This window comes from Monopterus albus, unplaced genomic scaffold (genome assembly GCF_001952655.1).
Source record: "Monopterus albus unplaced genomic scaffold, M_albus_1.0 scaffold20.1, whole genome shotgun sequence".
Taxonomy (NCBI): domain Eukaryota; kingdom Metazoa; phylum Chordata; class Actinopteri; order Synbranchiformes; family Synbranchidae; genus Monopterus; species Monopterus albus.
This window is the reverse complement of record NW_018127900.1, coordinates 2,550,995-2,568,920: the sequence shown is the minus strand read 5'-3', so window position 1 is coordinate 2,568,920 and position 17,926 is coordinate 2,550,995. Positions and strand designations below refer to the sequence as shown.

The window sequence follows — 17,926 nt, the reverse complement described above, 5'->3', positions numbered from 1 at the left end:
AAACTGTAATATTGGTAGTTCAGCTGCCAACAAAGTGTCATCAGAACAGCACTGTACTGTGACAGATGCTGTGTACAGTGAGTGAAGCATTTAACATAAGGTTAGATGCAGTAATGCTTTAATAAGTCAAAGTGGGCCATGACTAATGAGAGGTTGTCAAAGAGAATACTACAGTCACTGAGTTATTAAAAGGAATGATATTATAGCCTATAGTAATGTGTTATTATTGTTCTAATGTATAAATTGTTCTTTCTGTAAATACCAGACTCGGTTAGTAAATCAAAAGTAAATTGACAAACCATGATAATGATAAGGTGAAGAGAATATTAATTTTGCAATAATTTTGTCTTGGTTATACTGTATATCTTATTTTAAACTGGTTATGAAACTCAAGTAAACTTGAGTTTTATTTCTAAGAGAAAATTATAAGTATGAGAAAATTGATAAAAGCCACAAATCCTGCTTTATCCTGTTTTATCACTTCTACGTGCCACAGAAGAGCAAACCTCAATGTATGAGGGCTTCTTGCATGAGGCATTGATTTTTCCATATCCCACAATTTTGGGATGAGCTGGAACTTTGACTGAAAGCCAGACTGTACAGTAATGCTCTTGTGGCCGAATGGGAGCAAATCCCTGTAGCCAGATTCAGATTTTTTGCAAAGCCTTCTCACAAGAGAACAGGGTGATACAGCAGCGTTCAAGTGTGTGTTTATGAAGTGTTCAAGGTTTTGGAATTAACGGTTCAACAGTCACATATGAGGTCCCACTAGCAGAGAGGTTTCAGCTTAGCAGCACATACAGAGTGCTGATTTGAATCCAACCACTGACCTTTGTAGCACGTCTCCCCTCTTTATAACTTTGCCTCTCACGTCTCCTGTATAGCGGTCTGCGACTCACTGAATAGCAAAGACAAAATTGCCCCAAAAACTACTAAAACAAAGCAATTTAATTTTTTACTGTCCACACACTTTTGATTATATTATTAATCAAATAAACAAAACCTGGCCACACACCAGAGTATAGATTGTTAGTATTGATGACCAAAATGCTAAAGGTTCATACGTGTAACTTTTGTAAGTCTGTATCTGTTTTTAGTTTGTGAGATTTCCGGTCACTGAATGGAAATAGTGGCATGGTGAATAAATAGATGGTGTTTTAACTTTTTCTTTCATATTTTTTGGGCTATATGAGTGTTGAAGAAATGTTGAACATGTTTAAATTGTAAGTAATTCTCCTAGAAGAAAACCTTGAAGAGCAGCTTCACTGCCAGAGTCTTTGTCTGTGACTGGTTTGGGGATTTTTGGAAGTACAACAGCAGAGTGTGAATTTACTGAGTCGCATCATCCTTGAGAACATACCCGAACATGACAGATGTGGAGTGTCAGGAATGAAAATTAGCACTGGGATACAACGGTTCCTCGTTGTCTCTCATGTAGTATGACATTGTGCAAGATATCCATCGCAGTATCTGAGACGCTTCACAAACAAAAAGACTAGTATGTCAGGATTTTTTTTTTTTACTTTTCTCACCAAGTTTAACTTTTACCATGTGTTTTGTAACGTTGACCCATATGAGTAGAGAGCTTTTTCCATGTACAATTGTAAACATGATGAGGTGAAAGAGGAATGATTAATTTCGGTGAACCTGTAAGCACTTGACTTTCACCCTCAGGTAACAAGTTAATCACACCTCTGGGTGTGATGTCACCCTCCGCAGACAATTGGAAAGTATGCTGCACACCCACATGGGTGAAAAGACAGGCCACACTGTTACTGCAGAGTGACAATCAATGGTTCCATGTGCACTTTATTTAATAATATCATAAACATTTATTGTGGGCACTTCACTGATCACCTTATTGTACCATGTATATAGCAAAAATGGCAGTATGATTGCATAAAAAAAACAATCTGATCTCAGCAGAACTCCCTTTTCATTTCATCTTGACCTCTTGGCCTCTTCTTCTTTTTTTTCCTGACTGGGTATCAGGATGGGGGCTTCAGACAACATCTACAAAGGGCGTAGTACGTTCATGGAGGAGTTGACGGAGGCCTCAGAAATCATTTCCCGTGCAACTGAACGCTCACTGGTCATCCTTGATGAACTGGGACGGGGCACGAGCACCCATGACGGGATTGCCATTGCCTATGCAACTCTGGAGTACTTCATCAGCAATGTAAGTGTGTGTTTTTGTCTGTTAGTGAATGGACATTCTCTGCTGATAACATGGGAATAAGAGGGATTTAAATATTTAAAGAGTAAAATCAAAGGTTGAGTAATGATATTGAAGCTGCTGATTGGATGTTTGGGGGAGGGAACTGTTAGCTTTTATGCTGAAATACCAAATAGCATGAAATAGAAACGTCATTTCATCTTGTTGCATTGTGGGGTTTTGAAGCCAGGCCAACTAACAACCAAGGTACAGTAATAGCTTTGAGTAAAGAAGTGTGTATATGTGTGTGCATGCAAGTGTTTGATTGAATGTGCTTTGCAAAATGTTGATAGTTTATTTTGCAGAAAGACGGGCCACCAGAGAGGCCTCAGCAGCAGAGCAGCTCTTGAAAATTGAACAGAATTGTGGAGAAGCTTCATCTGTAAAGTTAAGATGCTGTTAAACAGCAGGATGCAGTGGAAAAGGAAAGAAAAAGAGAAATGTGGCCCTTTGATACCGAATTGTTGAAGGGGTGTATCATATGTTATACTACAGCAGGCCTCATTTTATCCTAATGCAACACCCACATAATCGAGGCTGATGATAGGATGTCCAGTGTCCACCTTTGCACTTAGAAGGGGCTCATATGTGTCTGTATCTGCCTTGTCACCACTTTTTAATGCCGTGTTTACTGCTTATTCTAGTCAGTTGTATTTAAAGGATGTGTGCTGAAAGCAGAAAGGTCCAGGATACAATATGTGGGGCTTTTCAACTTGGAGTACTGGGAATTAGTATCCTTATGATAGACTGTGTGTATGTGTGTGTGTGTGTGTGATCCGCAGGGATTATGTGAACTGGCACAGCCAGGATCCCTTTGGGTGTTGCACAGTGTTGCATAGCTCCATTTTGACAGAGCAGATGAGCGGTACGCTGCAAGGGAGAAAGAAGGTGTTTGTGTTGGTAAAGGGGGTTATCAGCATTGACAGTACTGCAGGTTAATTGTTTTTTCTTTGCTGAAATGCACATAACACACTCAGCTGTACAATGTAGTCTAAAGAAGCACTCCTTTCTCTTTAAATGTTTTCTGATTAGCATATCATATTAGATATTTGCCCTTTGGATCTGGCATTGTACCTCTATTTTAGATATTGTTTCAAATACATAAAATGGTGTGAATGCACTTTAATGAACGTATTTTAAATGTGACAACCTGTTGATTGTGTGGGAGAATATCTGTGGACTGGAGCACGATGTTTACAATTAATAATAATAAACATCATTTATATAGCACTTTACAACTCAGAAGGGCCCAAAGTGCTGCACAGTATAGACATATCTATCAACTAAAACAATACTAAACAGTCAACAAGATATTCATAGAACATAAAACAACATGTAGACAATGCCATTTAGAGGCAGATAAAACAGATTAAAGATCAAAAGCCTGTTTAAAAAGGTGCGTTTTTAATGTGGGTTTAAAAACCGATAGCTCGGTGATAGACCGAATCTCAAGCGGTAGCGAGTTCCAGAGTCTGGGGCCATAAACAATAAATGCACGGTCACCCCATTTTTTGGATCGGGACCATGGAACCACTAGGGACAAGTTATTAGAAGAGCGCAGGGCTCTACGAGGAACATAGATAAAAGTACAGACAGGTCAAGTGGAGCAAGGCCGTGTAAGGCTTTGAACACAAATAAAAGAATCTTAAACTCAACTCTAAAATGTACAGGCAGCCAGTGTAATGTGAGAAGAACAGGACTAATATGGGCATACCTGGGAGTGTTGGACAGAAGCCGAGCTGCTGCATTTTGGATCAGTTGAAGTTTCCTCAGCAACGACTGAGGTATACCAACATACAGGGCATTACAGTAGTCTAATCGCGAAGTAACAAAAGCATGAATCGCCTTTTCTAAGTTTCCTCAGGATAAGAAAGGCTTAACCTTTGTTAAAAGTCTGAGGTGAAAGAAACTGGTCTTGACAACGGCTCTGATCTGCTTATCAAAATTAAAACCAGTATGAAATATCACTCCCAGGTTTTTTACCACGTCTGTGAGTGCAGGGGCAGGGGCACGTAAACTGGACACACGTGTGGCTGGATCGGGGCTGATAAAGATATATTCTTAAATGAAGAAAATTCTGGGCAGGCCAATTCTTGATATCCTGAATACAGTCATACAGTGGAGTAAGCACATTTGGGTCAGATAATACCAGTAACATGTAAATCTGAATGTCATCCACGTAAAAATGAAAATAAACATTATGCCTGGATATAATTGACGCCAACGGTGACATATATAAAGAGAAAAGTAAATGTGCCAGGGTCGACCCTTGTGGGATGCCAGAGGTAAGATAGGCTGTATCAGAGGAAAAATCATCAATAATGACAGAAAAGGTTCTATTTTTCAAGAAAGAACTAAACCAGTTTAGAACCATGCCCCTCAACCCAACAAGGTGTTCCAGTGTAGATAATAAAACTGCATGATCGACAGTGTTAAATGCTGCCGATAAATCTAGTAAAGCTTAAAATAACGGGGCGCTTGGCATCAAGAGCCATGGCAATGTCATTATGGACCCTCAGCAAAGCAGACTCTGTACTATGGCGGGACTTAAAACCTGACTGAAATTTGTCCACAATGTCCAAACAATCTAGATGAGACTGCAGCTGAGTAAGAACCACTTTTTCCATTACTTTAGATAAAAAAGGTAGTAAAGAAATTGGGCGGAAGTTAGACGGATCGGCTGGATCAAGGTTAGATTTCTTAAGAAGAGGTCTCACTACGGCATGTTTGAATTGAACAAGTAACTTTATTGTTAAAGATGACAGCAGCAAATATACAAGACAGATACACCCAGGATGCACTACCTGCCAAGCACAAAACAGCACACAGAGTTAGCAACCAGCAGGTGAACATTATGAAGCATTTAGATTAGCAGTACAAGAGCCAGATATTCTTTTCATGGGTTTGTGAAGACCAGAACAGATCCATATACTAGACACAAATACTAGACAGTATGACTACAAATATCCATATCAGCATCATAAGGTGATGTCAGATATTCAGCTTGTTGTAATGTAGCCATAAAAAAATCACTTAATGCAGCTTTTAAATTTGACTTATGAAATGTGTGTCTCTATTTGCACATCTGCCAGGATGCCTGGCTTCAAATAATATTGACTTATAATAACAGTCAAGAGCTACTTTTGACTGCAAGACATAGAAGGCAAAAACTAACACTATAGTACAAGCGGTACAGAGGTCTTGTGCTTGAAACAGATGGGTGGTGTGGATGTGGTATTAGTGCCCTCCAGGCTCTGGCTTCTCTGGGGAAAAAGGATGTATCAGTTTGGATGGTCTGCATTGATCTTAGGGAGCACATATTTAATCTTGAACTTGAGGAACTTGGTTTTGCTGGCTATTGTGTGTAAAAATAACCACCAGCTCTGTAGCTGAGAGTCAGTGGATTGCACCCCAGGGTGCTACTCTGTCCACAGTGAAAGATACCAGTGATGGTTTTCTGCAGTTTTACCATTACAGAGCTTTCTGCTGTTGCCTTCTGGGCAATCAGAGGTCACAGGCTGTGTGCGGTCTATGTGGGATTTTGGCATTTATTTATTTATTTTTTTCAAAGACCTTAGTCAAAAAGATGTCCCTGTTCAAATATTCTTTGACAACCTCCTTCCAGTTTTCATGTTTTGCCAGTTCCACATTCATCTTTGGACAGCATCTTGGGATTATACAATCCTGCTGGAAAGTCTAGAATGGAAATGTGTAAATAGCAGCTAGTGCAGCACAGAGCTGCTGTTGGCAGGAGGAGGAAGCTCTCTAACTACCTGTTGTGTAACAGCATTGATTTGCTAGAAAAGCCTTGCTGCTACAGGAAAGACAAATAAAAGAAGTTATGCCTCCTTGGTACTGGCAGACCTGCACAGTCTTTCACTCCTCTTCCTCCTACACTTCATACTCATCCTCCTCCTCACTGGGCTCGGCTCTTCACGTCAAAAGCCAGACTACTCCTGCTGTGGCTTGGTTGTTATAGTAACACACCTTTTCCTGTCCCTGACGCTCACCTGAGAAGTAGTTAAGAATGTAGATGGGTTTCATAACACCACTCAAAGAGTCAGCCTTGATGCAGAAGGAAACAAAGGAACATGAAAGCAGAGGAAAGAGGATCTCTGAAACTAGGAGCTGCTTCTGCTAGAAGTTGAGAGGTTTTGTGGTGAAATCATGACCAGCGATGAGGTTGGTTCAATATTAATCTAATTTAATTCCCTTGTAGCTGTGATGTGTGAGGTACCTCATACTGCCCAGGACTCAGCTGGGCTCTTATGTTTATTCATGCTAACAGCTGGTCCTGTCACTAACTAAAAAGACTCAGACTTACATGTTACTGTATAAGTATGGTAATACTGCACTGTAGTAGTAGAGAGAATCAGCCCCTGCTCACTAAAGCTCACTTTTGGCTGCACACTAATGAACACATTTCCAGTCGAATGTATTGTTCCATGTGGGCGTAAACGGTCTGATGTGCTCATGGTAATGCGCAAAGCTCCTACCAAGACCCACTTGTGCTCCACTGCACTCTGCACTGCGCTGTGCCTGCCCTGCACTCATGCACATGGTTACGGTGCTGCTCTGTTTTTCTCCCAGCTCACTGTGATTGCATTCCTTGTTGCAAATTTGCAAGTTTTGACTGTATGACCGTTGATGAGGGGTCACAAGTAGAGACTGCTTCTTGGGGTTTAAGGGGTTCACAAGCCAAAAAGTTTGGACCTGCTGATTTACAGTCATAAGTTGTCCTAGTGCTGAATACCTTTTAGAAAGTTGAAGTTAGATTGAAACCAACACATAAGTTTAGTATAACTCAAATATCCCTGCACATTTTAATGTTACAGACTGAACTTAATAAGGTCCACTTAACCCTGGTGACCCCATGGGGGAAGTTTTCATTGTTGGTGGCTTATTTGTTCATTTATCTACATTATGTGGCAGGATGAGGTTGTTATAGTGGTTATAGGAAGTGGTTTAGTGGTTTTCCGCTCATTGCTTTTGGCCTGCAGCTTTACTGCAGTCTCACTGCTCTCCTCAGTATTGACAGCGAAAAAGCCCTGGTAAAGTAGCTATGCACTGCAAATCCAAACAGACACAGTTAGGAAGTGAGCAAAGTGGAGGTTTTAGCCACTAAAGAGCCAGATATTTTTCTCAGGAGCTGATGAGGATCAAAACAAAGCTAAAAGAAGAGTGATTGCTGGGGACAGAAACACAGCAGCAGGCCAGTGTTGCTCTGTATTAATTTAGTTTCTTTTGAGCTTGTTTCATTGTCTTCAAGTGGCCAGAAAGTCAAGTTTAAGTTTAATCTACAAATGGTAAAAATGTTTTTAAACTTCCTGTTCAGTTAGACCAACTCTATAAATACGGATCTACAGCTAACTGTTAGGATTTTTACTTGATAATGACTGAAACGGTTATTCGATCATCAAATTGCCTGTGACTAATTGATTTACTAATTGTTTCAGTGCTAATGTCATCAGATCATTCAGCTCAGCAGAACAAGGCTGTCGGTGCACCCTGGGGTGGTCTGGTAATGAGCTGCCATTAGTATCTAATCAGTCCATTGTCCAGGCTGCAGGATCTCCCTGTCATACTCTGTTTTACCTTTTGGCGTTAGCAAACAGGAATGATTGAAGTACCTTGTCTGCTTGTCTGTGTGTGCTTGCAGCTGTGAGCGTGTTGTACATGTGTTTAAGTGAAAATGTGGGAGTGACCCTTTCAAAGAAAGGTATTCCTGGTGACATGTGACCTTTCTTAGACCAAGTGATTAGCAGCCGAGTCCTGCAGCTGCCCGTCTCCTGTGGTAATGGAAGAATCTGCTCTGTGCTCCACCACAAGAACCCATCATGCACTATTTGTTATCATCACTGTCATCACTGGACTCAATGATTATTAATATTTTTGAGGCTTTTAATCCAGGAGCAGTAATGGTGTCTCACCAGCTGTTAAGACTGTTGTAGTATGTGGGAGAAAATATTTTCACAGTACTTTGCTTTCACTAGCCCAGTTATATGATTGGGCTGTTAAAGTAAACAGGAAAAGGAAATGCATTTGTTTAGTGAAGAGCTCTTAGCGGCTGTCCTGAGTGCACGGTACTGAAAGGAAAACGTTTGTGCATGCATTTGACAGGGGGGCTGAGTGAGTGAATGGATGCACCACCCGCTTTTTGTGATATTTTATTTATTTATTTTTCTAATCATGCAGTTGTTGGGTGGCTCCCGGGCCTGACAGAGTTTACAGAATAGCAGGATGAGGTGAAGTGTTTTCATTTGGCTCAATCGCTCTTCTGAAAATCAGAGTGTGGTGTTTATAGTTAAAGGCAGAAAAGCTGGAGTGATTGACTGCAGAAATCCTTTCAAATGGAAAAACACAACTATGATGGAGGGAAAAGCAACACATTATTGTCTACACAGTATGTGTTTATGGCAGTGGTGATATTCACAAAGAATGTCTTGAAGTGCTGGCTCAGCACACTGCAGGGTGAAGAGGCAGTGAAGTAACACTGGGCCAGAGTATAGATGCTCTGCTCTTTGTTTTTCAGATACAACTCTGCAGCGTGGACAGTGTTGCATAATGCAGCATTTGTTGCGATACCTACCAGGTGGTGCAATATTTCTTCATCCCTCTTTGTCTTTCTGTTTTTTCCTCCTACTCATCTGTGTGAGAATAAAGACAATCATTCATATTAACAGAGGTCAAAGGAGAAAGAAAAACATTTAGGAGAATTATATCAAGATCTCAGTGTTGACTAGACATGTTACTCATATAGTTGTAGTAAGATACAGTATATAAAGATAGAGGGGCTTTCAAAATATTCATATTTCAAGGGCAGTTGTAGTGAGTGTGCCACAGGGAAAAGGTCCAAATGAGCATTTATGGTTGTGTCAAACTACTGGATGGATTTCCATGAAATTATTGGAATCAAAATGGAGTTTCATCGAGAGATCTGTATTAACTTCCAGTCCTACTTCCCATGAACCTCAGCTGTACTTTTTGTTTAATGCTAATTGTAGTTTATTAGCATGTTTGTAGGTTAAATCGGTGAACATTGTAAAAATCTTAAATGTCAGCATGATAACATTCAGTGTGGTCATGCTAGTGTGCTGATGTTAGCATTTAGCTCAAAGCACTGCTGTGCCACAGCTTCACACATCTGCTAATAAAATATGGTTTCTATCTGGATTTTTAAAATGTTAAACAGATAATGACAAATACGGCAGCGGTGTCTTAACACTTCAGTGTTTTGAGTTTCTTTTCTGCATTCGGTGCACGCTGTGATCAGATCTCATTTTCACAGGCACCGTGCAAAGCTGGTGAGTAGGTGAGAAGGTGGTACTGTAGTCCTATTGTCAGTAAAACCAAACACTCAGGGTCACCGCAAGTGATCTTACATGAGGGGTCACAAGTAGAGACTGCTTCTTGGGGTTTAAGGGGTTCACAAGCCAAAAAGTTTGGACCTGCTGATTTACAGTCATAAGTTGTCCTAGTGCTGAATACCTTTTAGAAAGTTGAAGTTAGATTGAAACCAACACATAAGTTTAGTATAACTCAAATATCCCTGCACATTTTAATGTTACAGACTGAACTTAATAAGGTCCACTTAACCCTGGTGACCCCATGGGGGAAGTTTTCATTGTTGGTGGCTTATTTGTTCATTTATCTACATTATGTGGCAGGATGAGGTTGTTATAGTGGTTATAGGAAGTGGTTTAGTGGTTTTCCGCTCATTGCTTTTGGCCTGCAGCTTTACTGCAGTCTCACTGCTCTCCTCAGTATTGACAGCGAAAAAGCCCTGGTAAAGTAGCTATGCACTGCAAATCCAAACAGACACAGTTAGGAAGTGAGCAAAGTGGAGGTTTTAGCCACTAAAGAGCCAGATATTTTTCTCAGGAGCTGATGAGGATCAAAACAAAGCTAAAAGAAGAGTGATTGCTGGGGACAGAAACACAGCAGCAGGCCAGTGTTGCTCTGTATTAATTTAGTTTCTTTTGAGCTTGTTTCATTGTCTTCAAGTGGCCAGAAAGTCAAGTTTAAGTTTAATCTACAAATGGTAAAAATGTTTTTAAACTTCCTGTTCAGTTAGACCAACTCTATAAATACGGATCTACAGCTAACTGTTAGGATTTTTACTTGATAATGACTGAAACGGTTATTCGATCATCAAATTGCCTGTGACTAATTGATTTACTAATTGTTTCAGTGCTAATGTCATCAGATCATTCAGCTCAGCAGAACAAGGCTGTCGGTGCACCCTGGGGTGGTCTGGTAATGAGCTGCCATTAGTATCTAATCAGTCCATTGTCCAGGCTGCAGGATCTCCCTGTCATACTCTGTTTTACCTTTTGGCGTTAGCAAACAGGAATGATTGAAGTACCTTGTCTGCTTGTCTGTGTGTGCTTGCAGCTGTGAGCGTGTTGTACATGTGTTTAAGTGAAAATGTGGGAGTGACCCTTTCAAAGAAAGGTATTCCTGGTGACATGTGACCTTTCTTAGACCAAGTGATTAGCAGCCGAGTCCTGCAGCTGCCCGTCTCCTGTGGTAATGGAAGAATCTGCTCTGTGCTCCACCACAAGAACCCATCATGCACTATTTGTTATCATCACTGTCATCACTGGACTCAATGATTATTAATATTTTTGAGGCTTTTAATCCAGGAGCAGTAATGGTGTCTCACCAGCTGTTAAGACTGTTGTAGTATGTGGGAGAAAATATTTTCACAGTACTTTGCTTTCACTAGCCCAGTTATATGATTGGGCTGTTAAAGTAAACAGGAAAAGGAAATGCATTTGTTTAGTGAAGAGCTCTTAGCGGCTGTCCTGAGTGCACGGTACTGAAAGGAAAACGTTTGTGCATGCATTTGACAGGGGGGCTGAGTGAGTGAATGGATGCACCACCCGCTTTTTGTGATATTTTATTTATTTATTTTTCTAATCATGCAGTTGTTGGGTGGCTCCCGGGCCTGACAGAGTTTACAGAATAGCAGGATGAGGTGAAGTGTTTTCATTTGGCTCAATCGCTCTTCTGAAAATCAGAGTGTGGTGTTTATAGTTAAAGGCAGAAAAGCTGGAGTGATTGACTGCAGAAATCCTTTCAAATGGAAAAACACAACTATGATGGAGGGAAAAGCAACACATTATTGTCTACACAGTATGTGTTTATGGCAGTGGTGATATTCACAAAGAATGTCTTGAAGTGCTGGCTCAGCACACTGCAGGGTGAAGAGGCAGTGAAGTAACACTGGGCCAGAGTATAGATGCTCTGCTCTTTGTTTTTCAGATACAACTCTGCAGCGTGGACAGTGTTGCATAATGCAGCATTTGTTGCGATACCTACCAGGTGGTGCAATATTTCTTCATCCCTCTTTGTCTTTCTGTTTTTTCCTCCTACTCATCTGTGTGAGAATAAAGACAATCATTCATATTAACAGAGGTCAAAGGAGAAAGAAAAACATTTAGGAGAATTATATCAAGATCTCAGTGTTGACTAGACATGTTACTCATATAGTTGTAGTAAGATACAGTATATAAAGATAGAGGGGCTTTCAAAATATTCATATTTCAAGGGCAGTTGTAGTGAGTGTGCCACAGGGAAAAGGTCCAAATGAGCATTTATGGTTGTGTCAAACTACTGGATGGATTTCCATGAAATTATTGGAATCAAAATGGAGTTTCATCGAGAGATCTGTATTAACTTCCAGTCCTACTTCCCATGAACCTCAGCTGTACTTTTTGTTTAATGCTAATTGTAGTTTATTAGCATGTTTGTAGGTTAAATCGGTGAACATTGTAAAAATCTTAAATGTCAGCATGATAACATTCAGTGTGGTCATGCTAGTGTGCTGATGTTAGCATTTAGCTCAAAGCACTGCTGTGCCACAGCTTCACACATCTGCTAATAAAATATGGTTTCTATCTGGATTTTTAAAATGTTAAACAGATAATGACAAATACGGCAGCGGTGTCTTAACATCTCAGTGTTTTGAGTTTCTTTTCTGCATTCGGTGCACGCTGTGATCAGATCTCATTTTCACAGGCACCGTGCAAAGCTGGTGAGTAGGTGAGAAGGTGGTACTGTAGTCCTATTGTCAGTAAAACCAAACACTCAGGGTCACCGCAAGTGATCTTACTGTACAGCCTGTGCTTGCTTTTCTTATTTTTTTTTACCTACTGTACCAGCAAGACGTCATCCACAACTGCTGGAGACAACAGAAGTGACAAATTCTTTGGAAGGCTCATACACAGCAGAGCTGCAGTGATGATGTGCATGCCTACAGCTACACTGGATGTTTTATTACTTATTAAGAGACCCTGTATTCTAGATTTTTCTGGAGGCTAACAGTTCTTTCTCTCCTTCCCTTTCTGAGGTGAAAGCCCTCACTCTGTTTGTGACCCATTACCCTCCTCTGTGTGAGCTGGAGCGGCTGTATCCTGAACAAGTGTCGAACTACCACATGGCTTTCCTACTCAATGAGCCTTCCACCACTACTGACAGTATGTGTATGCATTTTTGTGTTTATATGAAAATGCTTTCAATATTTTTTGATGGAAATTGTCTTTTGACTGTTGTGTTGTAGGTAAATTAGAATCAAATCATTGTCATGTGGCACTTCGTTGAGATTGTAATGTGTGTGTGTGCGTGCAGATGGAGAGGTTTGGCCAGAGTTCATCACCTTCCTCTACCAGTTAACTGAAGGAGCTGCAGGGCGGAGCTATGGCCTGAATGTTGCCCGATTGGCTGACATCCCAGACACTATACTACGCACTGCTGCACACAAATCCAAAGAGCTGGAGATCATGGTCAACGCCAGGAGGTACAGTGATCACACACATTAACCTTGACCACTTCCTAAAGGGCGACTCCTCTCCACATCAAGATCTATTTTATACTCGTGGGGGGGGGTACAACTTGGCTTGCAAAAATATTTGTATCGTGTATTCTATGGGTCTGTATGGGCTTTTTAAAGTTAAAATGATGTGAGGGTAAGGCCACACTGAAAGCCACCTGTCTTTGAAATATTGCAAGAGAGCATGTTAGTTGCAGCATGTTGCCTCAGGTACCAGCGGGACAACAGCTCTTTTCAGATAGGCACTGCAACGCTGAAACTACTTAGATGTGTGTATGTGTGAAAATACAGCAGATTATAGTCCAGAGGTTTCTCATCAAGCTAGTGGGCATGTTGAAGACGTTTGTCATGTGACTGGTGCAAAACCAGAAGATACAAACATCCAGTGGCGAAGAAGAAGAGTTGGAACTTCTGTCATTTAGGGCCAACGCTGAAATAGTCAGACAACTGTTTGCACAACTGCACGAGACATCTTTATAATCGTAAACCGTCATCAAGAAAAAGTACTGGCAAATTGGCTGGAGTGCTATGAACAGCTTATGTTTACATTTAGAAACGTGCCATTCATGTTACTAAGTAAACTCTCAGCACAGTGTTTTGCCAAATCACATCATACTGTATTGTGCTAAGAGCCTGGTTTGAATTTTTTACTGGAAGACCCTGTGTTTTAACTTGCCAGAGCCCCTTGTGTTGGCAGCCCCACTGCCACTGGACTGGCCTCATTCAAATGAATGTGAGGCTGCAGTTTTTGTTTTGTTTTTTTAACACAGGGGCCAAGTTGGACTGAACGCCACCTAACACATAATCAGGATGTTGATATTTTGAACTAAAAGTCAGGGTAGCTTGGCTTTTGCTACCTTGAGTTTTAACTGTATTCCTCCTTAATCTGTTCTACACCTTTATGTAACACTAAGTCTCTGTTCTGCTGTTTAAACCCATAAGTCATCAAACATCATATTCTTGTGTTTTTGGATAGTTTCTTAAATGTTATTAAGCGGAAATGTAACCTGACAGCTGAAATTAGGAAACAGCCGGGTGTCATGAAAAAATAAAACTCAAAGCAGCTCCAGCGGCACTAAATTGAATGTTTATTCAAGGTTTAAGACTCAACTGAACTTGATTTCATACTTGTGCTAACACATCTGAGCCAGTAAATGCACCAGCAGCCCTGAAAAATCAGAATGCGATATGGATTAGTAGAGCAGCGCTGGCTGTCACCTGACGATAGAGCATTTTACAGAGGAGAGAGAGTCAAGCAGGTTTATGACAGGACAGTTTTTGGTTTGTGTCATGTCTGGGGTGCAATTTCCCGTTAGCAGAAGTGGAATAGTTTTTGATTTATAATGTGGTTATGAATTAAAACTGAGTTTTAACTAATGTAAATGTGCCAGAATTTATTGAAATTTAGAAGATTTAATGTCTTTTGTCAGTCCTCTGTCATGGCATTTGTTCTCCCTGAGGGTCCAAATTTTCTTTTTCAAAGTGTTGAGGATATTGCACAAAAACACATCAATATGGAAAGGAAGATAAACTATATGTTTTAATACTGATGTAGAAAGGATTTTCTGTTAGATGAAACATCCACTCTCAGGCAGAGATGCTCTGCTTATGTTATGTTATGTTATGTTATGTTATGTTATGTTACGGGAAACAGAAATGCAGCTAATTCTTAACCTTTTGCTGTCGACCTGTCACCACATCGCACTTTTTATAAACTGTGTAAATTGAAACACTGTATCTCTGTGCTCTGTAACACACAGGTTGAGTGCTGCCAAGACTCTTCCAAAGTAATTCTCACCATATGAACCATCTGTCTCACACAGAGCCATGCCTCTGTGCTCTGTTGGTGTAATCCTCTCTGTATGAAAGATTTGCCCTTTGTCAGAATGAACCCAGGCTGAGCGTACAATAATCTTACACAAAGGAGTTGAGCTGCTGTGCTGGGGGTTAAGAACAGGGGTTTTATTGCACTCTCTAACAGCTATATGCAAGAGTATAGTATATATAATACTGTAGAGTTTTGTATACCGTATTTTGTTTAAGCAACATTTCACTGTGTTTGTTTCCATCTCTTTAGGAAGAACAAGAGACTTCTCTCAGATCTTTGGAACATCTCAGACAGATCATCCCTCATGGAGTGGCTGCAGTCAAACTCTTGACACCCCTACAACAGTACTTGGCACCATCAATTATCACACACATTACCTGACGTTTTACCGAGAAGATAGAGGAATATACATTCTGACATGCTAGTATGTAATGTGTACAGGATTTTCACCATTTCAGGTTCTGGTTATCACCATCATCTGTACTGTACAAGTAATACCACCTGATCAAAATTTTACCTTCCAGACTAGATGTGCCATCAATTTTTTTGCAAATTAAATAAAGAAAGAAAGACTGTTGTAATGAGATGGATGTTAGCAGAGCATCAGCAGCAGCTGTGGAGCTCAGTGTAGCACTTACAGCACTTGTAGGTCATCCACGGTTTAAAATATACAATCATATAAATGGTAGGCAAACACACTTGGAGCCTATAAATATGCTTCAGGCCATGTTTACCTGCATAGTGCAAGTAAAACACAAACCACTGTGGCACCTGTGTTAGCTGGACTGATGAAATAAATGTCCTGTTGCTGCTTCTGTTCTGAGTGCAAAATGCAGCTGAAACACTTTGTCTAGACCACAGATGTATTAAGGAGAACTGGATTCCGCATTAGAAGATGAAGCCCACTTTATTCCTCTGAAAGTTGCTCAGTGATTTAGATGCCTAAAATAATCTTCATGCTTTCAAATTCAAGCCATAAAAATGACCCAAATGCCCCATATGCTTTTGCATTTTAGGCTTAGAGCACATGCACTCCCACTGGTCAAGCCCACTTGCATGTGGCTCCCTGCATATGGGATAAAATTAAAAATAGATTGCCATTGTAGTGAATCCTAAAACCCAGAACTGAGTTATCGGCTCAGCTAGAATTTCCAATTAATTTGTACTCAAAGGATAAAATTCTGATAATAAAAAAAGAATCATTTCACCGGGTTTGTGATGTTTTGGAAAACGCATTTACTGTTTCATAGCCACTCCTTTTCCAGTATGATAAAAGGAGAATTTCGGGCCTGTGTGTGATGAATGCGAAAGTTGTAGTAACGTGGTTTGCTTCACATGTCGGCGCTGTTCACGTGGACTTGGTCTGAACAGGGTGACGTAATTATTCCATCAATTTAGCACTGAAATACAATTGTTGGACGCACGAGTGGCAGTTTGTTAAAAGTTAATATGTGGCGCCTACATTACCCACACTGCACCTCAGTCACTGACAATTCAGTTGGGGATCTGGGTGTGTTGTAGTGCTAGTACAACCTTATGTGGGCTACACATGTCTGGAAAACTCTTCTTTCTAACTCCACAATCCTAGATTGTGTTTATATTATTAGTTTAAAGTGACGTCACGATGCAATTGTTCAGATTGATGAGGAGGCTAATCACAAAGCCTCTGAGAAAATCTGCCTTACATCTTGGTCTCCCACTCGCTCGCTCTCACTCTCAAACGCACACATAGAACTAAACCACGCTCCGCCTTTAATTCCACCAACTCCAGGATCAGCGCGCATCACCGGGGAGAGAGGAGGACAGAGAGACCTAGTGGGAGCGAGAGAAAAAGAGTTAACCACTGTCAAAGCCGATTTACAGCTCGTCGGGTCAGATTGTTTCACTGTCTGTCCACTTGTGGGTTCTCCCCCTTTGTGGACGACGCCTGGTTTTCTCCTGTTTGCTATTTTTAGTTTTTTTTGTTGTTGTTTTTTTTGTTGTTGTTGTTTTGTTTTGTTTTTTATCGAGAAGCATGGATTTATTCTAGTGCTTGTGGGACTTTGGCATCACTACTATGAGTTCCTCTGCAGAAGCGCGTCCGTCAGAAGGGCAACTTTTCTGTGCGCTAAGGCGCCGCTGAGCCGCGCGTCTCTCGGTGGGAAAGTTTACACGCAACCCCCTGTGAACATGGGCTTGCGGTGAAGACCCCGGTTGTCCCACTTTCTTCTCTCTTCCAAACTGTGCGACAAAATGCAGAAGAGCGTTCGCTACAACGAAGGCCACGCGCTGTTTCTGTCGGCGGTCGCGCGTAAAGAGGGGACCAAGCGCGGCTACCTGAGCAAGAAGACGGCGGAGAACAGCCGATGGCACGAAAAGTTCTTCGCCCTCTACCAGAATATACTGTTCTACTTCGAGAACGAGCAGAGCGCGCGCCCTGCCGGGATTTACCTGTTGGAAGGATGCACCTGTGAGCGCGCACCGGCCCCCAAGATGTCCACCATAGGGAAGGAAGCGCTGGAGAAACAGGTGAGAGATTTAGAGAAAGCACGGGGCGTCAATACATAGATGCCTGCTGCCAGTGAACAAGTTCTCACATCTAATCTTATCTGCATCCACAACTTCTCGAAATCTGCTCACGCCCGCTGACACACATGGAACAAATTGTGCCGACACTGATTGTATGGTCATTTGACAAATAATCACTGCTAACAGCCATGCATACCATAGACAGCGCAGTTTCTGGAGACGTGTCTTTTTCAGATGATGGTTTCCAAATACAAACACGCACTTGCAGCATCACACTAAAGTTGCTGCAGCAGCTCTGCTCTACAATTTTAGAAAGCCCTGCAGTGTTAAAGAGCACCAAGTGCATCCCCCTAAAGCAGGTGACCATACCCCCGGGAGTCAGATGTGCAAATGGTAGGAGAGAGCGGTTACAGCTGACTACAGCAACAGTATTTTTCCAGTTCTGGGGAAATGAATAAATCCAAAAATGACTCTGTCCTTACCAGTATTTTGGAACCGTTTTTTTTCTCTTTGAGATCATGAAGCTGGCTATATATATATA

The 17,926-nt window shown here is 41.1% G+C and overlaps 2 protein-coding genes across 7 annotated transcripts in view; both read left to right on the top strand.

Moving 5' to 3' along the window:
- The window catches only part of msh3 (mutS homolog 3 (E. coli)), a 41,354-nt gene extending 25,270 nt beyond the window's left edge, over window positions 1-16,084 (top strand). For all 4 annotated transcript variants that reach the window (XM_020593876.1, XM_020593879.1, XM_020593877.1 and 1 more), the window contains 4 exons: window positions 1,993-2,179; window positions 12,570-12,696; window positions 12,848-13,016; window positions 15,127-16,084. In XM_020593876.1, coding sequence (XP_020449532.1) covers window positions 1,993-2,179; window positions 12,570-12,696; window positions 12,848-13,016; window positions 15,127-15,208 — 565 coding nt within the window. In that variant the 3' untranslated portion in view covers window positions 15,209-16,084. The remainder of the gene's footprint in view (window positions 1-1,992; window positions 2,180-12,569; window positions 12,697-12,847; window positions 13,017-15,126) is intronic.
- A 428-nt stretch (window positions 16,085-16,512) lies between these two features.
- rasgrf2b (Ras protein-specific guanine nucleotide-releasing factor 2b) overlaps window positions 16,513-17,926 on the top strand; it is a 40,185-nt gene continuing 38,771 nt past the window's right edge. For all 3 annotated transcript variants that reach the window (XM_020593873.1, XM_020593874.1, XM_020593872.1), the window contains exon 1: window positions 16,513-17,385. In XM_020593873.1, the coding sequence (XP_020449529.1) occupies window positions 17,110-17,385 (276 nt within the window). In that variant the 5' untranslated portion in view covers window positions 16,513-17,109. The remainder of the gene's footprint in view (window positions 17,386-17,926) is intronic.